Raw genomic sequence first — 18,070 nt, 5'->3', positions numbered from 1 at the left:
GTTCTCATAATCTAAGTATTTAGAAAAATCAGTTTAAAATGGTAGTCTTGTTTAAAACACACACACACACACACACACACACACACACACACACACACACACAGAAACAAACAAATCAACAATTACAGCTTCAGCCCATTCTCACTCTAACAAGAAGACCCACTGTGTAGGTTAATGTGGTGGGGAATTCATATACACTAAAACTTTAGACTTCTGATTTATTCAGTTGCTAAATAACTTAAGTTGTTCAGAATAAAAGAATAATTTGTATTGTGTTTTATTATATGTATTTGTGTAATTACATAGAAAGTATAAAATCTGTGAGTTGTTATGTTTGTTTTTATGATTTTCTCTTACTACAGCTTTTATTTCATATGCATTGGCTTCTCATTTTGTAATTCTTTGTGTAACTCTTCATGAACTTAAGCTCTTGGAATTCTCACAGCAGACATTCACATGAATTCCTGGTAACTTCTACCACTGTAGTTTGATGAGTACCTCTGTAACACTCTCATGCCATCTAAATGTATTTGCAATGAAACATGAGAAATTCATAAATTGTTTCTTTTCTAGGTGAATTATATACCATTAAGCTTTCTTGTGTCATGGCAGAGGGAGCCACACCAAATAATGTGCCCCAGGTAGCAAGAAATAAATAAATTTTAGTTACACTCAAACTGAATACAACACACAACATTCATTGGGACTTTACAGTGCTTCTTGATTCCAATCCATCAGTAATTACTGACATTCATCTTGGAGATTTCTTAAAAGAGCGATCTTGGTGCAGCTGTATCAGTAGAGAGTGGTAGGGCTAGAGGATGCGTCAGGTGAGGGGCCTCAGATGGACTAATTACTTGGCCGACGTAATCAGGGAGTGAAGGTGAGTTGTCGACAGATGGGCCATGAGTGCAGCAGGAATTGGGCCCAGCATGGAGAATTCAGCCAAGATATGAAGTGACAGCTTGAATGTGAATCATAGTGAAAGCTTCAGCAGCTGATCTGGAGAACTCAAGGCATGGAGTGAAGACACAGCTTGAAGCAGAGATGTGTGCGCCCTATGCAGAGAACTCGGATGGGATGCGGGGCGAAGACTCAGATGGGACTCCATGTGTACAGAAGTGCTGGGTGATAGGAGCTATGATTGGAGGATTCGGGATTGGCACTATGGCTCGAAGTTACTCTTGGTGCAAACTGACTGCAGTCGGGCAGGTGGCACCATTTATAGCTGCCCGGTGGAAAATATTTCTGCAAAATCAGTGGACACACAATCGGTGGAAGAATAACCAGTGCCCACGAGGGCAGCACTAATTGCAGTGACTCTCATGCCTCTGCATACTGCTTCTTTGCAGTGGTGTCACCAGCAGCCTGGAGAGGCAGCAGCCCAGTGTTGTGTGGTGGTGGATCCCAGGGGGTACTACAAACTGTTTCTACTGAATCTAAGTCTGAATATTTTTCCAACAACTAGTTTAACATGGTCGTTACACATTATGTCATTACAGATGCATACTCCAAGTTATTTTAAAATTGGTGCTGTATCCAGGGTTGACTCCCAAATGAGGTGGCGCAGTTGTTAGCTTACTCAACTTGCATTCGGAGCCACGACATTTCAAATCCGTGTTCGGCCATCCCGTTTTAGGTTCTCTGTGAATTCCCTAAAATAGCTTCAATTGCTGGGTTGGTTCCTTTGAAAGGGTATGACCGACTTCCCCATACTTCCCTAGTCTGATGGGACCAATGACCTCACTGCTTGGTACCTTCCCCCAAATCAACCAACCAATCAGGGTTGACTGAAGTCTTCTTTGTCATTCATAACAGCTAGAGGCCATGATATTTCTGAAATAAAGATAGAGTATAAAACTATTGTAAATCCTGCCAAAATTTCTGAATTATTGAATGAATTCTTTATAAATGTAGGTAAATTAAACATCAATGTAGATTACACAGACAAGGTAAACTTCTAAAGAAACTTAATTCATTATGTGAAAGCAGTTGGCTTCAGTTACATGTCTATGAATTTCACTTTTTACCATTCATGATCACATGGCATTCCCAGCTGGGCTCTTATCAAGATATTTCATTTTTTTCTCTCATATTAAAGGCATATCAGTTGGCACCAATTTAGTATTGGAGGGCAGCGTGGAGGGTAAAAATCGTAGAGGGAGACCAAGAGATGACTACACTAAGCAGATTCAGAAGGATGTAGGTTTCAGTAGGTATTGGGAGATGAAGAAGCTTGCGCAAGATAGGGTAGCATGGAGAGCTGCATCAAACCAGTCTCAGGACTGAAGACCACAACAACATCAGTTGGCACAGCACACAAACTGCGCACACATTTTCTCACTATGTTTTAAATTTAATATTACTAGCAACTGATGACTTCCTCAGATCAACAATGTTAATGCCTGTTTTCTAACTTTACCTGTATTCTGACCCAGTGAATTTCTCACTTGCACATTATATAATCTGAAAATTAACACTCATTAAAAATGTTTGTTGTGGACTTCATTTCCAGATAGTCACTTCACATTTAGTGATGTACTTCCTGGCAAGTATCAAGTTTCTGTTGACAAGGAAGACTGGTGTTGGGAATCTGTCAGTCATATAGTGAGTGTGAACACAGCACAGTCAAGAGTACCTGCTTTCAGGCACACTGGCTTCTCTGTAACAATTATTTCATCACACAACACCAATGTAAGTAGCTTAATGAAATAACATTTACTTTATAACCTTGCTCCTTAAGGTGGACTTTGTAAAAGCAGCTGATGTGTAACATAGTGTTTAGCATCCTGAATTTACTGACTCATCATGTAGACAGTCCGAGGAGATTTTAATGCTAATTTCTCAGTGAGAAACAAATTTATATAGGATACTGTTGACTAGTTAGCCAGAATAATTTACTATCAGCAATCAGTTTCACTTTTTGAGTAGCTCAGGATGACAGTACCCTTGTTAGAGAAGGGTTCACATACCACGAACTGAAGTGAAACTAACACATGCCTATTGTGTAGTAAGTTTTTTTTTTTTTTTGTTTTTTTTTTTTTTTTACATCGTGATGCACTGTTATTCTTGTTATGTAAAATAGCTGTATAAACAGTTTGTAATTAAAGAAAAAAAGGCTATAACAATCTTGTTAGAATGAATATTATAATGCATTCAGGGACAGCTTTAAATTCATTGTTGTTATTGATAATTTTACATTAATTTTTGGAAATAGTTTCCTCTCCTCACCAAAAATTCAATTAAATACAATATTAGGGAATTGTCAAAGAAACTGGATCACTGTGGAGGCTAGTGTGTCCCCAGAATAAAAAAAAGGGACATTTACTCAATTGTTACAACAAGCAATGATTTATAAATAATAAGAAAAATTTAAAAGAACCACATCTTGTCTTAAATTGGCAGCTCAGACAATAAAATAAAATCTTCATAGTATGCTCTTAGAAGAGAGGCTGGCATTTATGCCATAAAACATGATGCTATTTCTACACTGCTGGAAATTGAAATAAGAACACCGTGAATTCATTGTCCCAGGAAGGGGAAACTTTATTGACACATTCCTGGGGTCAGATACATCACATGATCACATTGACAGAACCACAGGCACAGAGACACAGGCAACAGAGCATGCACAATGTCGGCACTAGTACAGTGTATATCCACCTTTCGCAGCAATGCAGGCTGCTATTCTCCCATGGAGACGATCGTAGAGATGCTGGATGTAGTCCTGTGGAAAGGCTTGCCATGCCATTTCCACCTGGCGCCTCAGTTGGACCAGCGTTCGTGCTGGACGTGCAGACCGCGTGAGACGACGCTTCATCCAGTCCCAAACATGCTCAATGGGGGACAGATCCGGAGATCTTGCTAGCCAGGGTAGTTGACTTACACCTTCTAGAGCACGTTGGGTGGCACGGGATACGTGCGGACGTGCTATGTCCTGTTGGAACAGCAAGTTCCCTTGCCAGTCTAGGAATGGTAGAACGATGGGTTCGATGACGGTTTGGATGTACCGTGTCCCCTCGACGATGACCAGAGGTGTACGGCCAGTGTAGGAGATCGCTCCCCACACCATGATGCCGGGTGTTGGCCCTGTGTGCCTCGGTCGTATGCAGTCCTGATTGTGGCGCTCACCTGCACGGCGCCAAACACGCATACGACCATCATTGGCACCAAGGCAGAAGCGACTCTCATCGCTGAAGATGACACGTCTCCATTCGTCCCTCCATTCACGCCTGTCGCGACACCACTGGAGGCGGGCTGCACGATGTTGGGGCGTGAGCGGAAGATGGCCTAACGGTGTGCGGGACCGTAGCCCAGCTTCATGGAGACGGTTGCGAATGGTCCTCGCCGATACCCCAGGAGCAACAGTATCCCTAATTTGCTGGGAAGTGGCGGTGCGGTCCCCTGTGCCACTGCGTAGGGTCCTACGGTCTTGGCATGCATCCGTGCGTCGCTGCGGTCCGGTCCCAGGTCGACGGGCACGTGCACCTTCCGCCGACCACTGGCGACAACATCGATGTACTGTGGAGACCTCACGCCCCACGTGTCGAGCAATTCGGCGGTACGTCCACCCGGCCTCCCGCATGCCCACTATACGCCCTCGCTCAAAGTCCGTCAACTGCACATACGGTTCACGTCCACGCTGTCGCGGCATGCTACCAGTGTTAAAGACTGCGATGGAGCTCCGTATGCCACGGCAAACTGGCTGACACTGATGGCGGCGGTGCACAAATGCTGCGCAGTTAGCGCCATTCGACGGCCAACACCGCGGTTCCTGGTGTGTTCGCTGTGCCGTGCGTGTGATCATTGCTTGTACAGCCCTCTCGCAGTGTCTGGAGCAAGTATGGTGGGTCTGACACACCGGTGTCAATGTGTTCTTTTTTCCATTTCCAGGAGTGTATTACAGAGAATGGAAGTATCATAAATGGCAGTACATGTGTGGCAGAGATTTTTCATAATTTAACATTAAAAATAGGCTAGAAAATTGTTGCAAGTAGTTTAGTAGAGGAAGAAAAATAGTACACTGAAGAAGAAATACAGAGAAAGTACAATGAAAGTAAAAATATTAGTCTGGTGCTCTGACAAAATAATGAATCATCACAAACCTTAAAAGTAGAAGTTTGTATAGAGTTGGTGGTAATTTTGAGCATATAACATGTAATCTTTTGTCTTTGTATAATGTACACTTAACTGTATAGTGTCTTTTGTTCCTTCATCACACTTGTAATAAGCCATTAATTCCCCACCCAGAATCACTGACCTCTAGGAAAGTCTCCAATTCAGCCACAAGCTAATTTTCCATAAGCTTACATTTTGTTCATAATATGGTGGTTCACAAATGTATCTTACAGCGAAGGGCAAGAAATTGGCATCCAATGTAACCGCTCTATTTCCTGAGTCTGTAGCTCAACCCATGTCCAAACCAGGACTTTGTCTGGCTCTAGGAACAGTGCTGCAAATCACGAGTTGTACTTCCATGTGTGTGTAAGGTGTAACTGTCATCACTAATTTAACCACCAGTGTAGAGGTACCAAAAAATGGCCTCTGATCCCAGTTGGTTGATATCATTCATGCTGATAAGCCATGCAGTACAGTCATTAGCCACCTATGGAGCCGTCTCTAAATATTTGATGGTCTGCTGGCCTTTTTTGCCACCCTTCCAGTTATTTCACTGAGGCGCTTAATTTCATTCTTAAATATGAAGCTGCATTGTCTAATATACCCTCCCTCGGCCTTTGAACCTTTCTGGGAAATCAGTTCCAGTCCCAACAGATATGGCATTTATTGGTAGCTCATGTTTACTCTCAGCAATGCGTACTATCTTTCATCTGTTGGTAAGGCAAAAGGGGAGTACAGTAATCAGTATGAAAAGTGTCTTTAAGTTTCACTGGAAGAAAATATATTTATTGATGACTGGTTTTGGACTATTCATCCATTATCAGATTAGCCATAAATGTAAGTCTTGTGTTGCACTAGTCATACAAGTGGAAAGCTGGCCATGAGATCAATATGTATGATAATATATAACTTACTGATCTCATGGCCAATTTTCCATATATTTGACTGGTGCAGTGCAAGACTTACATTTGTGGCTAATTTGAAACTGTTTACCATATACACTGATCAGCCAGAACGTTATGACCAGCTATTTAATAGCCGGTATGTCCACCCTCGGCATGGATAACAGTGGCGAAGCGTCTTCGCATGGAGGCAATGAGGTCTTGGTAGGTCACTGGAGGGAGTTGGCACCACATCTGCACACATAAGTAACATAATTCCTGTAAATTCCGGGGAGGGGGACAATGAGTTATGACGTCACATTCAGTCGCACCCCAGATGTTTTCGATTGAGTTTAGATCTGGTGAGTTGGAACTCAGCACTGTGTTTCTTGAACCATTGATCACACTGCTGGCCTTGTGGCATGGCGCCTTATCTTGCTGAAAAATGACGCTGCCGCCGGGACCAGTTGTTATCCCATTGGACTTGCATTTGGGAGGACAACAGTTCAAACCCGTCTCCAACCGTCCTCATTTAGGTTTTCCATGATTTCCCTAGATCACTTCAGTCAAATGCTGGGATGGCTCTTTTGAAATGGCACAGCTGACTTCCTTCCCTATCTTTTCCTTTTCCTGGTCCCATCCACCAAATAAATCAACTAATCAACCAGCCATCAGGAAACATGATCGCCATGGAGGGGTGCACATGGTCTGCTACTAGTGTACAATACTCCTTGGCCATCGTGGTACCTAGCATGAGCCCGACTGGACCTATGGATGCCCACTTGAATGTTCCCCAGAGCATAATGGAGCCACAGCCAGCTTGGTTTGCAAGCTGGTTCATAAAACTATTGTTAAACTGAGTACTAATTAAGAACACTTCACTTCATCATTTTAAAATTGTACTAACTGTGCGATATAAAATTAACGTTAATAATGTAATGGATAGTATGCATTTTCTGTTTTATGCAACTTTTAATTTACGGTAGTTGCAGTCCATATTTATAGAACAACAGAAACAGATGTACCCATACATACACATAAACAAAATAAGGCCAAAAAATGATGCATGATGTAAAAATTATCCGAATGGGACTGAAATCTGTAGTTGCGATGTATATTTACAGGCAAATAACTGATTACAGTTTCAGAAAGATTGGATGATTGATTCAAGATAAAGATCTTCACAAACTGATCAAGTCAATAACGCACTGGTCCACCTGTGGTCCTTATGCAAGCAGCTAATTGGCTTGGCAAGGAGTGATAAACATATTGGATGTCCTCCTGAGTGATATCATGTCAAATTTTGTCCAGTTGGCATGTCAGAGTGTCAAAATCTCAAGCTGGTTAGAGGGCTCTGCCCATAACACTCCAAATGCTCTTGATAGGGGAGAGATCCAGTGACCTTGCTCACCAAAGTATGTGATTTGGCAAGCATGAAGACAAGCATTAGAAGCTCTCACCGTGTGCACATGGGCATTATCATGCTGAAATGTAAGCCTAGGCTGACTTGCCATGAGGGGCAACAAAACAGGGCATAGAATATTGTCGACTTAATGTTCTGCTGTAAGGGTGTCATGGATGACAACCAAAGGGGTTATATTATGAAAAGAAATGGCACCCAGATCATCACTGCTGTTTGTTGGGCCATATGGCAGGGGACAGGGCATGTTGGTGTTTCACCACCATCAGGGCCATCTCCAGACATTCCTTTGCTGGTCATCAGGGCTCATTTGAAGCAGGATTCATCCCTGGAAAACATCCCAGACAACAGTGGGATACTAACCTATCGTCCACCATGTGGCCTACCTGTCAGGTGCCATTTCTTTCGTAGCACTACCCCATTGGTTGTCATCTACAGCACCCTTACAGCACAGTGGTACATTGATGATATTCTGCATCGTGTTTTATTGTCCTTCATGGCAAGCCTTCATGGGCTTACATTACAGCAAGATAATGCCCACCCACACACAAGAGTTTCTGCTACTTGTCTTTATGCTTGTGAAACCCTACCTTGCTCAGAAAGGTTGAGAACGTTTGGAGCATGATGGGCAGAGCCTTCCAACCAACTAGGTATTTCAACTATGTAATGTGCCTGTTTGGCGGAATTTGGCATGATCCCTTAAGAGGACATCCAACAACTTTGTCAATCAATGCCAAGCCAAATGTTGGGTACAAAGTTCCAAGCTATGTTTCAGATCTGTGTTCACCTGAAGATACAACTTTTAGTGCCAGGAAACTGGTAGCAATTCAGTAATAAAGGACTAAATACAGCTAAAGCTCTCTATCTTTAAGATTTTTCAGCACTTCCAGTGAGATTCTCCAGTGCCCTACCAACAAAGTTCTCTCTCAAAAACAATTTATTTTTTTTATTTTAAGGATTTTGGTGTTCATAAAATTCAAGTGGGTCCAGATTACAGGACTTATTGCTTGTGTCTGTAATGGCATATTGTGGATGGCTTATGTGCTGTTAAGAGATGAAACAGAAGAAGTAAACTTTTATTTATCCATTCTTGTAGACTAGCTCTTTCTTTGTGCTAACCAAAAAGACCTGATAACTTGACTGCAATTAAAAAACTTCATACTTTATAAATCAAATCCAATAACTGCCACTGGAAGAACGTATTGATTATCCAATGAAGAGCTGCGGAAAGCTTCAGATTATATTGGAGAAGAACATGTTGTTGCATTATTGCTTGGGAGAACTAGGTTACATCAATTACAAGAAAACTACAATACATAATCTTAGACTCCAAAAAGATTGTTTGTTGATCATCATAACATTTTGCTTGTTGGAGATGAGTAAAGAAATCCTCTTTGCAAAGCACCCAAATAACACATTGTTAAATAATAACAGCTACATCTCTGTTTAATAAATGGTATTGATTAATATTAATATATTTGTGAAATGAAGTTATAATGAAGAAAACTGTTCATAGTATTTTGAACATGCGTTATTCTGGTGTATGATAAAGTATCTTTACAGTTAACAGGGGAAAGCCAAAAGTCTATCTAAATTTAATTGTATAATTCTAATAATGTAAGAAATTTATTGTCAGTAAATAAAAAATAATGATTCAACAGCCTTATTTGGAATTTGACACATTACAACTTAGCAACAAGTAAAAATCCTTACAGGCTATGCACTTGTTGCTGTACTTACCAGTAAAATAAAATTTATTATGAAAAGTTCCCAGTGAAACACAAACTTGTAATTTTTACAGTAATTTGGCACACAAATTAACAAATAATGTTTGACTAACATAATTTTTTTACAAAAATAAAAAATAAACAAATATTATTTCAGAATTTCAGAATTAAAAAAAATAATCTTGGAAAATTCAGCACTGTTATGAATATCAAGAATTAGTGCATACTTTTAAAGCTTATAAGAAACTGAATAAAATAGATCAGATTTTTTATCTGCAAGTCAAATACTTTTTGAGATGTGGTGATTTTAATATTTGTGAATGTAACAAAAATCACATAATTTTGGAAGTTTTAAAAATTGTGAAGAATGAAAAGTTTAAAAACAAATTAATGTGGGATTTTTCAAACTGTTATAAATGTACAAAAAATTATCAAATCTGAGATGTCAAGAACCTGGCCGTTGGTTGATTTCACATGAACTGGCCCTAGACTGAGATTAATGGAAAGAATCATAAATAAATGTAACCTAACCATGAAAGAAGTAGATTAGAAGGTGCTTGTTCGACCAATTCTTGAGTATTGCTCATCACTTTGTGAACCTTACGAGGTAGAAGTAATAGAGGAAACAGAGAAGATTCGGCAAAGAGCAGTGCCCTTTTCCAGCTCAAGATCATTTAGACAGCAGAAATGCATTACAGAGGTGCTGAATCAACACTAGTGACAGATGCTGCAAGAGAGGCATTGTGCAGCATGGAGTGGTTTTGCTATTGAAATTCTGAGTTCTTCTGGGAAGAGGCAGACAACATATTACTTCCGCCCACATGTGTATTGTGAAATGATCACAACAAGAAAATTCAAGAAATTAGAGTTAATATATAGGTTTACTGACAATTGTGCTTCCCATGTGCCAATCATTATTTATCTAAGGACACCATATGACTATCTTTCACAGAAACTGCAGTGCTTCACGTGCAGTTGATGTCAAAGGTGAGCACTAAGTACTAAGCTGCTACAATTGACCAGCTTTGCAGCTACATAAACAAGAGATAACAAAATACATATCTGCAACAGAAGTTCAGTGAACACTGCAGCATATGAGACCTTGAAACCGTTTGTCAAAACTAAATTGCTGATGATGGGTAGTGCTTTCTGCTCCATAAGGCAGATGGGTGTTAGTGTGACTTGTGAACATCAAAGAATAAACTCTTTGCAAGCACTGTAAGAAAAAGTGAGTTAACAGCATTATCGCTGGAGAAAGTTTTTGTAACATTATCTAGACCGCTAGTCATTCTTTCTGAATTCCCCTTTTTTTTCCATTTAGCTTGTTAAGAGTAAAGTTGAACATGGTAAACGTGTTGGAATGCAATCAAGTTATGAAATAGATTATGTGCAGATCTTCATCTTTATTAAGCAGTCATCATCAACATCCTGTCTCTCTCTCTCTCTCTCTCTCTCTCTCTCTCTCTCTCTCTCTGTGTGTGTGTGTGTGTGTGTGTGTGTGTGTGTGTGTGTGTGCGTGCATGCGTGTGCGCGTCCGTGTGCAGGCATTATGAATATGGTCTATTTGGTACTCTGCATACCTTAATTTTTATGTTTGTCACCATTCACTACTGACAAATAAAAAGGTGGGCTATACTTTTTGTATTGTATTCATAAATGTTTCCATGTATAAGTATTAACTGTTTGTCACCATTTTCACTTATTATCCGGCAAAATGAATGAAAGATCTAGTCAGAGTGGCAGTCCCATCATGTTCAGTCTTGAGAAACAGGCAAGTGGGTGTAGTTACTTTCTACACTCCAGTATTCTAATAAATGGAGGACAGTCATGCACTATGCATCTGTACACCAAGGTCTGCATAGCACAGTAGTTAGACATAGATTTACGCTTTTGTTCCCAGAATAATGCTGTATGTATGAATTCATATTTTATCTGAGTAAATTGCTGGCCATTTGAATTTGTATGCCTCATTTTTTCTTAAAAATCTAATGTAGTGTGCTATTTTTGAAACATGTTTTCTTGTTCCTACTTAATAACTCATTAATTCTGAACTGTTTAAACACCATTTCATGCAAATAACATTTTTTCTCAAAAGGGAAGGACATATCAGGGTTGGAGATTGGAGAATGAACTGTATGATGATGTAGTTTAAGATGCATGCTATCTCACACTGAAGTGTCCACAGCTCGTGGTCTAGTGGCTAGCTTGGCTGCCTCTGGATCATGGGGTCCCAGGTTCGATTCCTGGCCAGGTTGGGGATTTTCTCTGCCCGTGGATTGGGTGTTTGTGTTGTCCTCCTCATTTCATCATCATCATCATCATCATCATCATCATTCTTGACAGTGGCTCGATTGGACTGTGCAAAAAATTGGGACTTTGTATGGGCGCTGATGACTGCACAATTGAGCACCCCACAGACCAAACATCAGATCAAACTATAGCTTCCATGCAGGAATATCATCCTCTGAAATCAGAGAGGAAGCACATACTTACCATCCTTTAAAGTGGTACTGATTTTGGTGTGGTGAAGCAGCCAAGAGTGAATGGTGTTAGTCTAGCACTCCTTTGAGTTGTGTGACAATTTTATTTCTGTAGGTGTTGAAATATTTCAAGACTCACGCAACGGTTAGACTCACTGGCTGAGCAAGAGGCAGGCACTTAAATACACGATCGGGGGCGCTGCTGTTCATGAACACAACCAAAAATAAGGGAAAAACCTTCTGAATTTAGGCTACACACTGACTTATGGCCCCAAAATTAACATATGAAGAAATGATATTGCCAAATGTTAAAGACTTGTATCCCTTTAAATTTATTGGAAATTTAATGTTGCTGTGTTTCACACAATTTTCATTGTGCAATAACTATTGTTGTTGCCATAGTTTCTCAAAAAATTATAAATTGTAACATTATAAATAAATATACATATGCCTGTTGCAAGTTAAACATGAAATCAGTTGTATCAATGTTACGAAGGTGGTTATCAGCTCTTGTTAAAAATTTAAATAGAGAAAGGATAAAGAAAAAGAAACGAACCAAAATTTATTTTAGGCTGAAGTTGAAAAAATGGTCCTCAGCACGGAGCGAGCTGGTGTAGTGGTTAGCACACTGGACTTCCATTCAGGAGCCTGGGCCCGGCCATCCTGATTTAAGTTTTCCGTGATTTCCCTAAATCGCTTCAGGCAAATGCCAGGATGGTTCCTTTGAAGGGGCCCAACCGACTACCTGCCCCATCTTTCCCTAATCCGATGACCTCGCTGTTTTGTGCACTCCTTCCAAATCACCCAACCAAACCAGCCATACCTCAGCTTACTGACATGGCACTTTACACACTAAGCCTTTGTGGTGCTGCAAAAACTGAGGCTGTTTTTCTGGTACCGCACGCTGCGGAATTTGAATCCAGGCCAGACGTCATGGACGTCAAAGACCCCTGAAGGTCTCTGCACCATTGCTCCGTAAGCCATGGCTGCGTGTGCCTCCTGGCCCACATTTAGTGTGAGGGAGCCACAGTGGAACACATAGTCCCAGTGATCAATAGTGGTGCCCCCGATTGTGTATTTAAGCGCCTGCCTCTTGCTCAGCCAGCGAGTCTAATCATTGCATGAGTCTTGACATATCACCTTGACACAGACAGCTTGTTTACCATTCTTTGTTTTCATTACTAGTGGACATCCTGGATTCATGTGGTTGTCCCTCTCACTCCGTAGCTTGTTGCGTGTTGTCGCCGTAAGATCTCTCTCAATCGTCCGTCGTTGTTTCATGTCCGTCCTTTCCATTTATTTGTTTGTTATCGGACCACTCTCTGTTTGGTCCTGCTGCACTTTCTCGGGCACCCCACAACCGGAACGGTTCATGGTTACAACCAGTTACAACATTTTTGCCGACAAGATAAACAGTGGTAGTTGTTAGCACGGAGGCAAAGTTGGTCTGTCTTCAGGAGCAGCAGCTCCAGTTAGACATCTTACAACAGTCCCTGCGGTTGCTAATGGACAAAGTCGATACCCGGGATGTGTTACCACAACTACTTTCAAGTCCTTGGGTGTCTGATGCTTTCCCCTGTCCGCCATCATTCCTACGATTTAATGATGCTAAAGAGGACTGGGAAACCTACTTACATCAGCTGAAACATTTTACGGCTTTTCAAGTTATGGACCACTTCTTGGAGTGGTCATTGTTTTTGTCGTGTGCCACCCCAGACACATTCTTTGTTCTCCACAAGTTGGCACCATTGTCCAATCCTGTGGGTCTCTCTTTCCAGGAGACATGCCTTTTTCTGACAAACTATTATTCCCAACGCTACCATGTGGTCGCCTCTCGGCTGGAGTTCCACCAGTACCGTAAACAGCATGGTAAATCGTATCGTTCCTGGTCACGGACTTGCAGGGTCACAGCCGTCGATGCGATTTTACGTGCACCAATCAGCAGTGTAAGGCTTCGTATGCGGACGGTCGCAGGTAACAGCGATTGAGGCATCATGGCGGGTTCTGCCCTCGCGACGTTGGTGTGACCAGCGCCGTCGGGACTCCTAGTTGCCTGACATCTCTATGGCATCGGTGCCTCTAGTCGCCTCTCGTCGCCGGTCGCACGGCCCACTTCCATGTTGCCCACAGTGCTTTACTGCACATTCTTGAGCTGATTGTCCCCACTGTTGGAAAATGTGTACGCTGTGTAAAGAGGAGGACCACATCTGACTGGTTTGTCATAGTCGCTCGACTCGCTCCAATCCTGCCCGTCCTGGGCCTCAAGATACAGTCCATGCTCTGCAGTTGGTCATTCCACAAGATGAACCGTCAGCCTGGAAGCTTTTCCTCACATTCCGCCTTTTCACTGAGGATGTCAGTTTTCAAGTCGATACTGGGGCCACCGTCTCCCTGATCAATATGGCGTCATATACCCGGCTGGGCTCTCCTGAGTTGTCACCTCCCTCTCGCCGTTTGCTCGCCTACAGAGACGGTGCCATTCCCCTTTGTGTGCAGTTCGTCGTCCAGGCAATGTACAAGTGTGTTCCCTAGCTCCTTACCCTCTTTGTCGCATTTAAACTGTTTGGCATTTCAGGTTCCGAAGAAGTTAAGGTCGTTTTCACGGCTGTTCCTTTTCAGGACTTGCACAATCTGTGCTTCGCTTTTGCGTTGTTGCTTGCAATGGATCTCTGATGTGCTTCCTGGTTTCAGGCGCACATCACCCTACAGCCGGATGTGCAGCCTCGCTTTTTCCGGACGTGGACTTCTGGTGGCCTTATGGCTGGCAGTCAAGCAGGAACTTGATCAGCTCCAGGCCACTGGCGTTCTGGAGCCTGTGTCTTACAGTGCCTGGATGACGCCATTGATGGTCATACGGAAACCCAATGAGTCCCTTCGTCTGTGTGGGGACTTCGGTGCTACAGTCAATGCTCAGTCCCTCGTTGACACTTAACCCATTCCCCCACAGGAAGACCTTCTCACCAAGCTTGGCGGGGGGGGGGGGGGGGGGGGGGGAGTATTTTTCAAGGATTGATCTGGCAGAGGCATACCGCCAGTTACCCTTGGATGCCGACTCTCAGAACATCATGGTTATCAACACGCCTTTCGGATTGTATAAGTACAAGCGCCTTCCCTTTGGTGTCTCTTCAGTGCCGACCATTTTCCAGCGGTTCCTGGAGCAGCTTACACAGGCTATCCCTGCCTTTGTGAATTATGTGAATGACATCTTGGTCACTGTACGTACCCCCCAGGGACATTTCCAAAACCTCAGCGCCTTATTTCATACAATGCAATCTGCTATTTTACGCTGTCAGCTAGACAAGCGTTTTTTCCCCCCCTCCAACCGGAAGTGGAATACTTAGGCCACTGGCTTAGCAAAGATGGTATTCGCCCTTTGGGTCATAATGTCATGGCCATTGAGGCCCTTCTTCATCCCAAGGACTTATCTGAACTCCAGGGGTTTTTGGGCAAGGTTACTTGTTAAAGGTCTTGCTCCAGGATGCCTCCATTAGTCAAACCCTCAGTCACATGCGTCGCAAAGGGGTATCTTTTGCTTGGACTCCTGCCTGTGACCAGTCTTTTTCTCCATTTAAAGGTGATACTGAAGTCCGACCCTTCCCTTACTCCCTTCTCTCAGTACCACCCCTTGGTTGTGGCAGCTGATGCATCGGCATATGGCATTGGGCCCGTCCTTGCGCATTGGGATGCCGATGGCTCAGAACAGCCCATCACTTATGCCTCTTAAGACGTTGACCCTAGCACAACAGACCTACAGCCAGATTTAAAAGGAAGCCCTTGCGATCGTCTTCACTGGCCGTTGTTTTTGTGAAATTACGCTTACACCATGCGGTATAAGCCCACCATGCTAATGCGGATGCTTTGTCACGTCTCCCAGCAGTTTCCAATCCTGCCTTTGACCAACAGGAGGTCCTCTGTTTTCACATTGATTCCACCCACGGGGATGTCCTGGACAGTCTGCCTCTTATGGCTGCTCACATTGCCACCTCTACCCACCATGACCCTATCTTGCAGCAGGTTCTCCACTACGTGGTCCACGGGTGGCCCTCCTATGTTACTCATTGGATACAGTCCAATTTCAGCCCCTGGTACCACCTGTCCCACACTTCTCTGTGGTTGATGATGTCCTTCTGTTGGCCACGGAGTTGGATGCCCATCGGGTGGTCATCACCCAGGATTTACGGCTTCGGGTGCTCAGTTTGTTACACCGCGGGGGCACTGGGGTATGTCCTGTATGAAAGTTTTGGCTCACCGGTACGTGTATTGGCCCGGCATTGATGGCGATATTGACCGCCTGGTCCATGGGTGCACTGTGTGTGTGCGTCACCAGGCAAGCCCCCCTCAGTCGTTTGCACCCTGGCCTGTGTCTTGCCAGCCCTGTGATCACATCCATATCAATTTTGTGGGTTCATTTATGGGGTCCATGTGGTTACTCATCGTTGATGCCTACTCAAAATACCCATATGTCGTCTGCATGGCATCCACCACCACGGAGGCTACATTCATGGCCCTGGCCCAGGTTCTCACCATTGAGGGCCTGCCACACATGTTGGTCTCTGATAATGGTCCCCAATTCACAGCATCCTCCTTCTGCAACTTCTGTCAAGCCAATGGTATCAAACATATCTGTAGCCCCCCTTTCAACCAGTTGACAAAGGCCGTCGACACATCTCCAACCACGTCGGCCCTCACCCTGTTTTTGAGCACCTATCACACTACACCAGTTGATGGACGCAGTCCGGCAGAGCTCCTTCATGGGCGACAGCCGCGGACTCTGCTCCATTTGCTGATGCCATCCCCCTCTTGCCCCCACTCCTGGCCCTCGCAATGGCTGTGTGGGCCTGCGAGTATGGGCGCAAGGCTGGTTGGATGCCCACCACAGTTGTCACAGCCCATGGGCGGCGTGAGACGTCGGTGCAGACGTCAAAGGGGTTGGAGCGCTGCCATCATAATCAGCTCCACCCGAATGCACCATCTGGGGCATTTCTGCCCCTACGCGCAAATTTCAGGGGGGAGGGATCTGGTATCGCGCACCATGGATTTTGTACCTGCGCCTCTTAGACCCCTAGAGGTCTCTGCACCATCGCGCCGTAAGCCATGGCGGCGCACACCTCCTGGCCTACATTTTGTGTGAGGGCACCACAGTGGAACACGTAGTCCCAGCGGCCAATAGTGGCGCCCCTGATCATGTATTTAAGCACCTGTCTCTCGCTCAGCCAGCGAATCTCATCGTTGCGCCAGTCTTGACATATCGCCTTGACAACAGACAGCATGTTTATCATTCTTTGTTTTCATTACTAGTGGACGTATTGGATTCATGTGGTTGTCCCTGTCACTCCGTAGCTTCTTGTTTGTTGTCATTGTAAGGTCTCTCTCGATCGTCCATCGTTGTTTCATGTCCATCCTTTCTGTTCGATGGTTTGTTCGCGGGCTGCTCTCCGTTTGGCCCTGCTGCGCTTTATCGGCCACCCCACGACCATTCAGGTAGCGGTACAACCAGTTACAACAGTGCGGTACAACCAGTTACAACAGTTTTAATGGGTGCCAAGGACAATACATTCATCTTGTTTGCTGTCCAAGAATGATATCTCCTGAAGATCGATCCCTCACAGTGAACAACTTTAGAATGAGATTCCTGATGTTTTTAAACCATACGATCATTCGGTCTGTTCTCCAATCCCCATCCGCAACCCTACAACCTCCCTTATCAGAGTTCCTTTGCTATCCTTGAAGTTTAGTCTCTGTTACATAAACTGTGAAGTTCTCACAAGGTTGATATTTCCTTTTATAGTTAGTAATATCACACGAATTGCTGCTTGGTTCCTTGTCTCTGATGGCTCCATCCACATCTCTGGCCACATTAAACCTATCAACTAGCAACAGTAGCGGCTTTTCTAAAGCTGCCACTGCTTCCACATCAAAAAATCCATCCCATACAGCCAGGTCCACCAGGGACAGCATATCTATAGTGACAAGAACTCCCTTCCCAGTATGTTGAAGGTCTTGGTAAGACCTTCACAGACAGGCACTATCGCCCAGACCTAGTATCCAAACAGATTTCCCATGTCATATCATCCAGTCCTCCTAACAGCCCGAGAACTTGTTACTAAGAGCACTCTTTCGTCACACAATACCGCTCTGGACTGGAAAAGCAGAGCCACATCCTTTTTTCAGGACACGGAAATGATGAACATCCTACCCAAGAACCTTCCCACTCCTCCTAAAGTAGAGTGATGTCACCTACCCAACCTCCACAACATCCCAGTCCACCCCAGTGTGACTCCTAATTCCCATATCCCCTTTTAAGACCCAGCTGCAAGACCTGTCGTATCCACCCAACCAGCACATCCTATTTCAGTCCTCTCACAGACTTATCCCATCCCATCAGAAGCTAAGCAGTCTATGTTGTGTACCAGCTCTACTGCAATCAGTGCACATCTTTTTACA

The 18,070-nt window shown here is 43.7% G+C and overlaps 1 protein-coding gene across 1 annotated transcript in view; it reads left to right on the top strand.

The window, feature by feature from the left end:
* The window catches only part of LOC126351630 (nodal modulator 3), a 161,093-nt gene that overhangs the window by 102,632 nt on the left and 40,391 nt on the right, over positions 1-18,070 (top strand). The window contains exon 9 of the mRNA XM_050002621.1: positions 2,516-2,694. Coding sequence (XP_049858578.1) covers positions 2,516-2,694 — 179 coding nt within the window. The remainder of the gene's footprint in view (positions 1-2,515; positions 2,695-18,070) is intronic.

The sequence above is a fragment of the Schistocerca gregaria genome, chromosome 1 (genome assembly GCF_023897955.1).
Source record: "Schistocerca gregaria isolate iqSchGreg1 chromosome 1, iqSchGreg1.2, whole genome shotgun sequence".
Classification (NCBI taxonomy): Eukaryota; Metazoa; Arthropoda; class Insecta; order Orthoptera; family Acrididae; genus Schistocerca; species Schistocerca gregaria.
Note: the sequence above shows the minus strand (reverse complement) of the source record. Positions and strands in the feature narration are given on the sequence as shown.